The sequence below is a fragment of the Python bivittatus genome, unplaced genomic scaffold, assembly GCF_059951505.1.
Source record: "Python bivittatus isolate LINGU-HERP-01145 unplaced genomic scaffold, Pbiv_v1 ctg000020_np1212, whole genome shotgun sequence".
Lineage (NCBI taxonomy): Eukaryota > Metazoa > Chordata > Lepidosauria > Squamata > Pythonidae > Python > Python bivittatus.
Window position 1 is genome coordinate 1,755,398 of NW_028277030.1, and position 13,965 is coordinate 1,769,362.

General features: G+C 39.4%; 1 protein-coding gene across 1 annotated transcript in view; it reads left to right on the plus strand.

Moving 5' to 3' along the window:
- The first annotated feature begins 2,208 nt into the window (after positions 1-2,208).
- COL6A1 (collagen type VI alpha 1 chain) overlaps positions 2,209-13,965 on the plus strand; it is a 49,361-nt gene continuing 37,604 nt past the window's right edge. Inside the window, exons 1-9 of the mRNA XM_007435192.2 lie at positions 2,209-2,525; positions 3,854-3,986; positions 6,050-6,250; positions 8,139-8,298; positions 9,005-9,115; positions 9,362-9,382; positions 10,789-10,809; positions 10,904-10,948; positions 12,431-12,484. Of these exons, the coding sequence (XP_007435254.1) occupies positions 2,417-2,525; positions 3,854-3,986; positions 6,050-6,250; positions 8,139-8,298; positions 9,005-9,115; positions 9,362-9,382; positions 10,789-10,809; positions 10,904-10,948; positions 12,431-12,484 (855 nt within the window). The 5' untranslated portion in view covers positions 2,209-2,416. The remainder of the gene's footprint in view (positions 2,526-3,853; positions 3,987-6,049; positions 6,251-8,138; positions 8,299-9,004; positions 9,116-9,361; positions 9,383-10,788; positions 10,810-10,903; positions 10,949-12,430; positions 12,485-13,965) is intronic.

Consider the following 13,965-nt stretch of genomic DNA (forward strand, 5'->3'; position numbering starts at 1 on the left):
TATGCACTGGTCAACAAACAGATTGTGGGAAGGGGAGAAGAGGTGAACTATCCTTCTGTTTAAGCAGAGGCTAGATAGCCATCTGTTAGGGATGCCACAGTAGTGGGTTCCTTCATTAGCCAAGGGTTGGACCAGATGATCTCAGAGTCCATTGGAGTTTGGCAGCTAATAAACAATACCTAAATTGAAGTGCTCTTATTTTAATCACATATATAGGAAGACTTGAAAATTATTCTTGCAACATTGGGAGAAGGTATGTGGATCATGGAAGACAAAGAAACTAAGACTATAATTCCGTGAACATTTACTTACAGTAAGCTGCACTGAAAATTAATGGGTTTGCATTCAAAGTAAACATGCACAACAACATACTACATTCTTGGGGGCCATTTGCAGAGCAAAGTAATTTATTCTCCCCAAACAACAGATTTTTTTCTATCATAACTACTTTAGCATCTAATTAACATTTGTTTCATTATGAATAATGTGAGCAAAACTTGGTGATTTTAGCTTTTCGTGGACAGAAGGGAAAGCAGAGACAGGTAAGACTGGAAGGTGAGAAAATAACCATTGTCTAAGATATTAAATTGTGTTTCCTGGAACTCCAGGGATTCCACATGACGGTTTCTGTATCTACTGTATGAAATGTATTATTGCAACATTAATTGTAACGTTTTGTTCAAATAAAATGTATTACATGAAACATATTTATTGATGGGTTTCGCACTGGCTTTTCACATCAGGGTTCTCACACAGAAGGGTTCCTCGGATATTTAAAGTTTGAAGACTACTGGTCTAAGATAGCGTTTCTCAACCACAGTAACTTTAAGATGTGTAGACTTCAACTCCCAGAATTCCCCAGGCAGCACTCACTCAGACATAGATCTGAGACCAAAGAATTAATAGTTAGGCTAGGACAACAGCAACCTATGAACAGTCAGGAGCAAGTGAAATTTTTCTAGGGCATAAGATAACATCTTCACTTTTTTACAGTCTTTCCACTCTACTGCAGTTTGATCCTGATGGATACAAACTCGCAGTAATTTGCCTATCAAGCCTACAAGAAAATCAAAATAAAGGTATGTCTGAATTCTGAAAACAAAAGGGTTTTTTTAGTTCCTTCAACTTTATTGTTCAACTATGCATTCTTTCTGTAGCCAGCATCTGTATAAATAAGTTTCAGCAGATTTCTGTTCTGACCTTATTCCTGTCCTGTAGTTCTTCCATAATTATGGAAAACAAAGCCCCACAACACCAGAATACATTGCAAAGAAATCTGTTTGAATCTTACTTTGTCACTAATTTAGGCCTACCAGATTTGGCTTGCAAAACTCCAGAGGCCTAGTAGATGGCAGGAAGAAAAAAATAAGAGTTTTCTGCATCACATTGTTGCTATCTAACCTTCTCTTCTTTAAAGCAAGCAAAAGTGTGAATTCACATGTAACATGAAACTGTAAAATGGTTAGTTTGATTTTGCTTAACATGATTTAACCCTGCCACTGTTGTTTGTAAACCATGATGTGTGCCTTAATGTGTTCTGTGAATCCAGCCACCATGACTTATATAATAAACCATGGAAGCCCAACATATGAACTCAGTAAATATCTATCAAATACTGGTCTATAAGTCTGTCCAGAATGTTGTACAGCTACTCTGCAAATGGAGAGGTAGCTATTTTAATGCTTGCCCCTGAGTATCCACTATTCAGATTTGATAGCTTTTATTACACAAGTTTTCAATTGTTCGGGGCTTTCATCTTCTAGGTTCTTTTGATACAACACTACCTACATTTTATCTTTCCATTGTATCCATGCAAACATCCTGCATCTTGGAAAACACTTCGTTAAAGAGTTCACATTCATAGTGTCGGCTCTGATCTAAACGCCCTCGATGACAGTGCGGGCGGTAAGCTGTATGACTCGGTGGTAATATAGAAAGGCAGACGAGAAATAATTTTGCAATGGAAGTCAACGATGCTTCAGTAAAAATTCATACCCAGGAGGAAAATGCCTGTACTTGAAGAAGGTAACAGAACAACTGCATTGAAAAAGAGCCATTTCATGTCAAAGGAGGCTGGGGCGTTTCATGACTCATCAACTGGGGCTGAGAGTTCAGCTGCAGCTGAGGCCGCCCGTCCCCTCCCCTCCCTCCCCTCCCCCTCCCCCTCCCCCTCCCCCTCTCCCCCTCCCCCTCCCCTCTGGAAGCATCGCGCTGGCTCCCTGAAGCCGCCGCCGCCGCCGCCGCCGCCGCGTCAGTTCCCTTCGCTTCTTCCTACACTTTCCGAAACTCAGGGACGGCGTAGAAACTTCACAAAAATTGCCCACTGAAAGAAACTGGGTTTAAGCTCTTCCCTTTCTTTCCTTGCATTCTTTGGCATTTTCAGATCTCACCGAATGCGAACTCCACTCCCGGCAAGATGAAGTTAGCCTGCATTTTCCTTATTTTCCTGTTTCAAGACTGTTTTCTGTTGAGGAGGGTTCTCGCTCAGGGAACAGAAATATCCAGCAGAGTAATAGCCTTCCAAGGTAAGAATATGTTTCCGTGGTTCTAGTTTCTGGAAAGATGAAGCTGTAAATGGTAACCCACCTGTACCTTTGCTGTACCTTTCAGTGCTGCTTTTGATGGTAGAGTTTTATTTAAGCTTTTCCTTTTTTCTGACTTTTACAAACAGAAAAATTAGGTGGAGTGTAGCAATATTCATCCCACCATGATATAAAAAAAATGATATCCATGGTGCGGATTTTTGGGAGGGGCAGAGGGCTTTCTGTGTCACACTGTAATGTAAATGAGAGTTGTATATAAAGAAAATGTTTTGGTAGGCATTCCAAAATACGTGCAATATGTGTGCCTTGCAAGATTTTCATTGCAACAACTGATTGAAGAGTCACAGCAAGTAGTTATAATGCTACTTTATGCTGAAGCAATAGGCACAAGTGATATGCAAAAGAAAGAGCATTATGTTGATAGAAGGAAAAACCGTCTCTTGAAAATTAATGCAGAAAAGTGACAGTTTTCAGTTGTGGATAGTAAAGTGAAAAGGGGAAGGAGAAAAATGTTTCTATTCTTGTTGGAAATTAAAACGTCCCAAATTTAAAGTCAAACGAGTAGAGATAATTAAGAAGCACATTTTTCTATATGTATATATTTTTTAACATAGCCAATGTGTAGTGTATCCTATTAGAGTAACCACGGCCAATTTTCATCTCAGAAATCAACTTTTCCAGTATAGGCTTGGAATGTGTGGTTTTTACCTGCTGATTTTGAAGGCTGTGAATGTTGTGATCTCATTGTAATAGACTGTCCATTTATACAAACTTAATCTTAAATGCATAGGGTTTTGCCATGCTGGGAGGGCAGTCAGCAGATATAATCCCAGTTTTATCCTCCTTTGGTAGGTCTCTACCCATATTAACATCCACATAAGTCTAGTGATCATGTCAGTTATGTTTGGTGTTGGAGGTGAAGTTACATTCTCTTAATTATATAAATTCCTTATTGCCTGCATATGTGGATATATTCACTTGCAAACATAGTAATAGATTATGTAGTGATTCTTCTACTAGTTCTCTGAGGGTGGAGTAAGGCTAAGAGACCCTGATTTGTCTAGGCCACCAAGTGACTTCAGAGCAAAAACAAGCCTATATAATAAGTTGCTGAGGTTGCAATCCAAAATAAATTGATTGATGAGTAAGCCCCAGTGAACAAAGTAGGTCTTAGTTTTGAATAAACCTAGTGTTCTTCTATGACAACTTCCTTCCATATATCCTGAGGCATTGCAACCTTTCTGATGTATCTTGTAATATAAACATGTTAATATTTTATTTCTAAATTGCCCATTTCTGAATTTTAACAGATTGCCCGGTGGATTTGTTTTTTGTCCTGGATACCTCTGAGAGCGTTTCCTTAAGGGTAAAGCCTTTGGGTAAAGCCAACGTTGACAAGATCAAAGCATTCACTAATCAATTCATTGATAAATTAAATGACAGGTACTTATTGTATAATCAGAGATTTCTTGAATGTGGAAGTAATTTAAAAAAATGTTGTTGACTTGGAAAGCTCTTTCTCTTGGCCACCCTGCCCTTCTTTCTTTCTCTCTCCCTCTCTCTCTTCCACCCCCAATACACACACACACACACACACACACACACAGAAGAGATAGTGATTTCCAGGGAGGCCATCTTGAAAATAAAAATGGGCCTACAATGTCTGGACAGCCAGAAGCTCCTGAAGCCTGCATAGAACTGCAAAGAAGCTTTTGTGTGGATGTTAATATTTTCAGATGATTGCTAAAGGATCTGACATTTTCCTAAGAATTAGAATAAGGCAGTATTTCTGCATTCGTTCTTGCACTCTAATTAGCAAGTGATAGTATTCCTTTTAAAAATGTTTCTTCTAAAAGTTCCCTAGTTATTAGTTTCCATTTATCTTACAGAGTTTGCTGTTCCCACAGATTCATAAGAAACACACAAACATTTTTTTCACATATTACTGGAGCCACTCTTGTTACTTTTTGCTACTCCTGGTGTAGTTCCTTTCTGAACTAGAAAATGTTCAAGGAAGCTGAATTTTTAAGTGTCAGGCTGCAGCAATAGAAACAATTAAAACAGGGCAACTGTAGTAGAAATATCACATTCAATATATTTTAAAATAGAATCCGGTTTTGGATTTGGCCAAATCCTGACTCCACAAGCCTAACTAGTTTATTATTTATTTATTTCAGTCTCTGAGTGGCCCACATAATATTAAAATGCAATAAAGACAGCCCATAATAAATTATTACTGCTTCATGAGAAGAAGCAGTCTCCCTCCAAAGTGTTAAAGACTGCATCTGGACCTTTCAGAACTTTGTGGACAATTTTGATGCTTCCTTGGGCTGAATAAAGGCACTATGTCTACAAAACATTGCTCCTGTGTTTTCATTTCATTGTTTTAGTGTCAATGTAAAGGAGGGAAGGAAAGGAAAGTGCTGAACAGCTAAAGGAGGCAGACCAGTTCTGGGGAGCACCCAGATAGAGCAACCAGAGGCAAAGGTGATGGTAGGTGCCCTTCAGATATTCCTCTGGCGGCTATGGAAGAGACTCAGAACTTTGGCCAGAGAAGAGGCAGAACATGTTATGGGACCATTTTCAGATGAAGAAGATCTGAACTATGCTTTCTGCCAGTGTGAAGAAAACCTCTGAATAGGATCAAGCAATTGAATCACTCTACTACCATCAGTCTGGTTCTACGCTGCAAAAGCTAGAAAGTATCTTGTTTGCTAAGACTACAGAAATCAAGCAAAGTCTTATTTTTCCTCAGGAAGCAGAGGTCACAAAATAGATGCTAGTAGCACTTGATGGAGCCTGTAGTCCTGAAATCACACACTATTGTGATGACCAATCTCAGCAGAGGCTCCCTCTATGGGCTCAGCTGCAGTGGGCAGAATCATATATGGAATAGGCAGGTGACACTTGTGCCTATCTGTGACTTGCCTTGCAGTGGTGGGAATAAAATTGGCCGTTAGCTGGTTTTGTAATTGCTCATGAAGGAAAGATCATGCTGATGATGGGGTATATGTTGCCTGTAAACATCACATCATTGCCAATGTTCTGCTTCATTGTAGAGCCTCAGAAGCTGAGAAAAGAAGTTTCTTCACTTGCAGAATGATTGCTGGAAGCCACTTTCACTACAGCACTGAAAATACAGTATAGGCTGCTGTTGGATAACCAACAGACTACAGCATCACGTAGCACCATCTGATTTGGAAAGCAGAACTGAGGAGGTGCCTCCTGTGCCCTAAATACATGCCAGTACATCCCTCCCTGTGACACAAATCGATCCAGTTCTATGACTTTACATCCATATGAAGGCTTCTGGCTTTCTGCAAGGGTATTCTCCATCTGTACTGTCCCTGATGCCTCTCACTTTCTCATTTTCCTCAGATCCCTCTTTACTAGGAAGCTATTGAAACAAGTAATACTTCACTATAACTAAGGCAAAATACATGTCTAGGAAAAAAAAAGGGTACTGTACATTCTTCCCATTCACCCCCTCCCTCTTTTTTTTATAGATACTATCGGTGTGACCGGAACCTAGTGTGGAATGCAGGTGCCTTACATTACAGTGATGAAGTGGTGCTGATCAAGAAACTTACCCGTATGCCCAGTGGGCGACCAGACTTAAAGAACAGTGTGTCCTCAGTAGAATCTATTGGGAAAGGCACCTATACTGACTGTGCTATCAAGGCAGGGCTTGAAGAACTACTCATAGGGTAAGTGGGAACCATAGTTTCTCATTGCACCCACAGGAAGAAGGAAGAAGATGTGTGGAGGTTCACCCCAGATGCTCTGGAGGGTCAGAGACCTTAGTCACTGCTACCATCACTGCCAAACCCTAGAGGCACGGCAACTATTGTAAACAAGGAACTTTAGAGAGAATTCCAACTATAATCTTGCAAAACAAAAAACCATAGTTCTGAATTTGAAAGTGTGCTTTTCCTTCTGGCTGTGTGGAGAAAAGTTTGGAATACTTTGCTTAGTATTTGTTATACAAAACTTTTTATTTTTTATCAGTGCCAGTTCTAATGTTTTTAATGCACTTCTGTCCCCTTCACTCTTACACACTATAGATATCTACACGTCCTTTGGAAACGTCAAAAGCATTTGACCCTAGATGATCCTAAGAGGAAGTCCACTAAAGGATCATTGGGGGCAGGCCTGGTCAAGCACAGCCTATACCGAGATCAGCTATTTGGGAGAGGGAGGGGGACCAATGCAGGAGAGGCAGCTGCTTTGCACATTTCCACAAAGCTTTTGCAGGAGCTTAAACCGAGTGTTTACAATAATGTGACATGTTTCAAGGTGAGCAGCAAGATGCCTCTGCATCCATAATACTCATCTCTAGCAAGATGAGAGTCACTTTGCATCATTAGGATGTTTGTAAGTACAACCAATCCATAAATAGAAATAATCACATACAGTAGATATTTTCCATCAAATTTGTACTCTTGCTGTTTTTATATGGAAGATCCAGGCAATCTTTCATGGGGGCAGCAGTTCTTATGTGAACTTTTATATGTGAGTCAGAGTGAAATGGACTCTTTCTCTATAAAAGTGGAAATATCAATGTCCTGGGTGAAATGTTCCATCTCTGCATGTACCTGTTTATTCACAAATTAAGTATTTGTCCTTGGTCTAGCATATCTTTCTTAGTGATTTGGCTTTCTTGTATTTCAGGGAGAGGATTCTATGCCTGTTTTCTATTTAAACCAGAACAAAATTGTGCATAATTTAACAAAAAGTTGTCATTTTTCAAAAGTTGTAAGAAGTATCAGGTGTGAATAAAATTATTACAGATACTACTATACATATATGTTGTTATATGGAAAATTGGAGGAGAAAACTCCCAGAGATTTAAAATATCTCTGTTAATTTAAGACTGGAAATAAATGACTGTCACTCATTAGGTGTCTTTATGCAAACTAGACTTTGCCTCAGCCTCCTATCTGTAATAGTGCTGATCATACATACAAAGTGGTTGTAACTCTGAGATTACAATAGAATGAAGCACTGTATCAATACAAAGTATTGCTTTATCTGCATGTACTTTTGCTACTGAGTACTGGAATACCTAGGTAACAACTATTCCTCATGTTGCAAAATCAAATTAAGATGGCATTCAAGTAGATTTTTAAATGTGAAGTCTACTATGTCTTTTTCAAAGCTACTTAAAAATGTTTCACTCTGAGACTTCAGTCTCTGTACTGGGTATCACATGACTTCTGAAGGTTGCATTCTCCAGGGCAAACACAGTAGGGATCCACTTTAATCCATGAATTGACCCTAGGCTTTCCAAACTAGGCCTTTTTTACCAGGTAGAAGCCCTTTTAGCCTGTTCTTAAGACTCCACTGATGTATCAGCAGTTATTATCATGGATCATCATGATGATTAGATTTTTATCCCACTTTTTTCATATACACACACACACACACACACACACATATACACACACAGTGTGTGTGTGTATCAACTGAAGGTGGCATATTACAATAGTACAACAGACAAATACTCCAGGGCAACCATTTAGGATAATGATGTGATGAAGCTGTACACTTATATAACATGGTTTGTTCTTTATTAGCTGGTTTTAATTTTTTCAGAGGATCTCATCATAGAGAAAATAAGTACCTTATTGTGGTGACAGATGGACATCCTTTAGAAGGTTACAAAGAGCCTTGTGGGGGACTGGAAGATGCTGCCAATGAAGCAAAACATCAGGGGATCAAAGTGTTCTCTGTTGCTGTATCTCCAGACCATCTGGTATGAAATGTGCACACATGGATAATATTGGAGTAATCACTGTCAATAAATAGAGGAGATCAATCCAGGTCAGATCTTACTTAGGGGATGTGCTTGATCCTATGATTTTGCATATTCTGTGACCAGCAACAGAGGTGGCACTCTTTGCTCTAAACCTTGAATGTAATAATCAGAGTTACTGCTCTCTTTGTACAGCACTTCCTAAAAATATGTTGGTTCTAATTTATGCTGGGTGAAAAAAGATAAACCCAAATTGACTGATTTTAAAGGTGCAGTATGTCATATACCTAATTATGCCAGGTTAGATAAAGTACGTGTGCTAAAATGAATACAGCCTTGTACAATCTTTAAAAGAATCACTGACAATTCTTATTATTTGGCTGCTCAGATATTTCAGTGTCTAGCAGATCTTCATGGGAAAATATTGATAGCTGTTACAATGAGTACACATATGTTAGAGACTAAAGTCAGCTGCCAGTGCCTCTCCTCCCCTGCAGGAGGAGGTCAGTCTGTTTCCTGGTATGTTACATGGGTAACTATAATCAATCTACATCAACATGGATGAGTGGGATTGTATTTGGATCTTCATGTGAAGGTTGCAGTACCAACAGTCAGTGCAGCAATTAGATCAAGTTCATCACTGAATTCACATGAAGTTAACATTGGAGTGAAAACATAGTTCTGATTTATGTTTATTTCATCCTAGGAATCCAGATTAAATGTGATTGCTACAGACCATGAATATCGTCGCAATTTCACAGCAACTGAACCACAAAGTGATATTCCTAGAACAATTGACACCATCATTGAAATGATTGTGAGTCTAGTCTTTCTTTTCTATTTACTAGATCTACTTGAAAGGAAGACTAGTCTTTTCCCTAAATAATTTGCTGAGAATACAGTAATGGAGACTCAAGTAGATGAGTTTTCTTCTGCCTAATTTTGCTTTTCTGTGACAACAATTTTAAATTTAGAGACATTTTCCTGTTCAATAAATATATCATACATTGGATAGACTATCTTGATTATTTCTGCTCATCTGCTTCCTTATTCTTTCTTTCAGAAAGATAATGTGGAAGATGTGGTAAGTTTTTTCAGTGCCATTTTCCTAATTCAAGAATCATTTCTATCTTTATGAATTTTCTAATTTCTTATCACTGTTTCTTTTTTAGTAAACCTTGAGTTAATCATGCCAATATTAATCTAAAATCCAGGACTCTTTCCTATTGCCTGTGACCTAGGAGAAGGAAACAGCAAAATGTTTTTCTCCCATAGAGTAGAAGAAAGAACCATATCTTGTGCCAGATTTGCAGCCCTCTGCTCAGATTACAAAGGAGGATTCAAAATCTTAGTAACAGAGAAAGTAATCTACTCGGAACTTAGGACAGAATAGAATAATCTTTGATAACTGATGATAAACTCTGCAGAGGCATTGCAAAAATGGAAATGCTTGACCAAGAACTGAAATAACTTCTTAAAAGCTTATTTTATAAAAACTGGAATTATTGGCAAGCCAGTGTTTATAATCCCCAACTATTTTTCTGTTTGTTTGTTTTTTCTGAGTAAGTATAAACATTATTCTGTAGTTACTTATGCATAACCAGCTGCCATTCAGTAAAACATTTAAGCACGAATGCTCTTGGTCCACGTGATCCAGTCCAGACAGGGCTTGTACAGTTTTCCACTGAAAAGCATTCCCTTTGCTGCTGGATCACTTTGATCCAGCTTCAGCCTTCCACTGCAGTAGGCTGGTCCCAGAATGGAGGCTCCAGCATGAGGACTTGTACTCAGTAACTCAAAAGTGGGCCATCCTGGGGCTGAGCCCCAGGGGCTGAGTGGACGATCCTCTAGTGTGTCTCCTGCTCTAAAGTGTCTGATTCACCTTCGGGCTTGACCCAATCTGATGCATTCCCCTTTTTAAGTGCTTGTTGTAGGTGATCAAATGTTTTCATCCTCAAGCAGAAAATAATGGGGACATAGTTGAACCTCCAGGGGCTTTCCTTATCATGCCCGAGACATGCAAATTGAGACATCCTGTGTCAACATAGACAATATCTGAAGAGAAAAGTCTGGAGCAAGTAGCAAGGCATTTTGGTGTGGTTATGCCGTTTTCTGTGTTTGCTCACTGAAATAAGTCCACACAATGACATTATTCTTATAACAGAATTTAATTTATCACATTTTTAGGTATATCCAAACAACTTAACCTTGTTGGGGGTTTTTTAAGGACCTATTCAGATGGACAGCAAACTAATCTAGAAGCTCCATCCAATTGCATTACATCCTCTGGCATAGCCTCAGTCCCTGCTAGAACTGACCAGTCATTCATTGCATGGGAAACTGCTTCCCAATTATTCTAGCTTGTTACAGAGGAAGGGAGGAGGAATTGCTTTTATGCTAGAGCAAAAGAGCCATTTACTCATTCTGTAAAAGTGTAAACTGTGGTACCTCTTGCTTAACTTTTAATGGTGTCCTTTTTTCTGCCAACAGTGCTGTTCCTATGAATGCCAGGTGAGTGTTATTTTCCTGACTGCTTAGCAGTATATGAAATCTTGCCTTTTGCATTCCTCTGCTCTAATCCCAATTTTTTGTTGTTGTTTCTTAGCCTCCTCGAGGACCCCCAGGACAAATAGGGGACCCAGGAGATGAGGTTTGTATTTTCCTCAGTTTATCAATTCTGTAAGGCTACATTTAGATAGACTGCCAAGTATCTAGTAGGCATTATTGTCACCTGGGAAATATTCAGACAGTGGAAAGAGGTGATTTATAGGGGCAAGAAGATCAGACATTTGCAAGCTGCTCCCAGCTGTCTGCCATGGTTTCATGTCAGCAGCCCTTTGATTCTTTTTTCTGTTGATGATGAAACCCAGGTCAAGAAATGTGATAACTGTTGCCATTCAGGACTTAATTCTGAATGTGTGAGCCAGCCTGATATAACCTGGGTGGTGTACAGTTAATCCAACCCAGCTGTGCTCATTTGGATCCTCAATTCAGTAGCTAGATTTGGGGGGAAGGGAGTATTGAGTCACCTCAAGACTTTTTTTTCCCATTTGCCTCAAGTTGTCATCCTTTTGTTTCATCACCCTCAGATCCTTATTAAACCAGGGAGTCAACTTGGCTAGTAAAAAAGAAGACTTCTCCCCTGATAGAAGAAGTCTGGGATATTTCAACACTAGCCTCAAGAACATCATAGCTAGCTCAGAACAAGATCCAGCTAGTCAGTGACATCCCTGTTTGGCTCCAGCAACTTGCACTCAAAACTGAGGTCAGGCCACTGAGATGGAGTTCTCAGAGACTATTACCAATCTATCTCCCCACCCTCCAAAGTGTTCTGTGACACTGTTGAGAGCTAAGAGAGGTTAATTCCTGTCTGTTCCCTCAGCCAGAACTCTATGATCTGAGCCAGACCGACATTTTCATTCAAAATTTCACTTGAGATGTCTTATGACCAAATGGCTTGCATTCAAGAATAGGACTTTTGGACTGAAGGGGCTTTCTTCTGTCACTTTGACTGACCTGGTTAGATTGCAACCTGAAAAGAAGTGAGTCCTCCTTTCCCTAGAATGAGTAGCGTGGTGCCTTCTCCAGTGTGCACTTCTGTCAGTAATAAACCTTCATTCCAAAGCCTTTTCCTCTCCCTCTTCCTTTTGACACAGACCTCAGCAGCTGTACAGTGCTCGCTTTCACTCTTCTTTGCATATAGACATAGCCATGCAAACTTTTCCATACCAGACTGATTTTGGGTTTTGGGTTGCCATTACTGCTTTCTGCCTGTTTCTGTACTTGCTAACTCACATGTATAGAGCATTTCCGGGTGGGGGGGTGGACTTTCTCATTTTGTAGAGTTTGTGAGCCTTTTGTAACTATTTATTGTTAGCTACTGTAGAAACATTAAGTGAAAAGTGGAAAGGTAGGTTAAAAATTAATGCTATATATATTACAATATTTGGCATTTGCCCAATACTAAAAGGCAGCCTTTGAAAATATCCTTTGGATAATGGCAAGAACATTCATAACATGACTCCTTTTCTTCAGTTCTTTTCAAAAGCTAAATTGCATTTATTTTATTTGAAATGTAGAATTAAATAAAAACTGGAAATAGAATCGAATGCTCATTGATATTTTGTTCCAGGGAGAAAGGGGGAGACCTGGCTTGCCAGGAGAAAAAGGAGATGCTGGAGATCCCGTAAGTAGAAAATATATTTGACCTTGCATGGAAGATACTCAAGTGAAGTAAAACCTTACGTAATACTGAATTATTATAATGCATATTCTGAGTAAATATGGGGTACTTTTCTTTTAGTCGGAGGGCTACATTCCTCCTAAGGAACATTGGATTTATGTTCCAGAACTGTATGGGATTACAACCCAAAGGGGGCAGGAGCAGAGCCTGCTCTGCAGAACCCCACCCCATAGATACCTTGAAAGAGCAGCTCCCTGGTAACCTGGTTTCCTGCAGCCTTCCGCTTTCCTGGCAGAAAAGGCAAGGGTAAGCAGAGACTTGGGAACCATCGCTTTCAGAGGAACGAGCTCTGGAAGAGGAGCCCTGGTGGATTAGATGGAGAGCTGTGTCCAACCAGTGGGCCAGAGGTGGTTCTGTGAAGGCATCCTTGAATTTCCTAGAAAGAGATCAGTTATGGTTTTCAGTTTTGTGGATCAGTCAGTTACAATTGTCCTACCTCGATATGCTTTAGCAGTGATGAAATAAAGTGGCTAAGATGCAGGATCTTTGATTTTTGTTTTTCTGTTTCTGCTGGCCACAGGTTATTGTTTTCCACATGAATGGTAATTAAGCACACGGTGTGGGTGCACTGTAACATTTATCTGAGTCTCATTGACTTGATTAGATGCAAATTTTAATGCAAACAAATCTCCATCTAGAAACAAGGTTTTTTGTGTGTGTGATGGGTGGAAGATGAGCAAAGCTGGATTAGAACCACAAACCATTTAGCTGGCATTTTTAATCCTTTTTTTTCTGTTAGTGGCTAATTTATTTTTATATGTTTATAACTTTGGCTCTTTTTCTTTTTTGTCTGCCAAAACATTTTTGCCCACCAGTGAATTTTGCACATCAGTTGGTTATGTCTGATTCATTTCTTTCTAAGTCTCTCTTGCCCTCTACAATGCTCTGATATTTTCCATATATAAAGACTTGTGGGATACGTTAATCAGTTTTGCAGGTACACCATCTGCAGGTCAGCATCTTCCTGCAATTGCAAATTGCCAATGAAGTTTCAGGAGGGGTGAGATTCAGCCTGTTTCCGAGAAATTACCCATTCATTCTGTTTGGCATCCAGTGATTATTTCCCAAATCATCACATTTGGTATTAGGTCCAGTGTTTGGTAGAATTTAATGCCCAACTATAATATAATAGAACTATAGTCTTCAGAGGGACACTTCTATAATCTTCAAGGTGGATACTTGGGTCGGGAGAAACCACATCTCTTTATATATATTGACTGATAATGCATTTGTCAGTGAAGTGTTTTAATTTCCCAAGCAGAAAGCCTTAATTTGAAATTCTGGAGGCCCTGAGGTAGGGTGAAATTCCACTGAATTCAGAAGAGCGTACTTCTGAATAGACATGTGTAAGATTGCATTATTAAAGAAACAAGATTGGATCCAGCCATGAGTCCTTTCTACATAGGAATATGTCTGAATCCAAC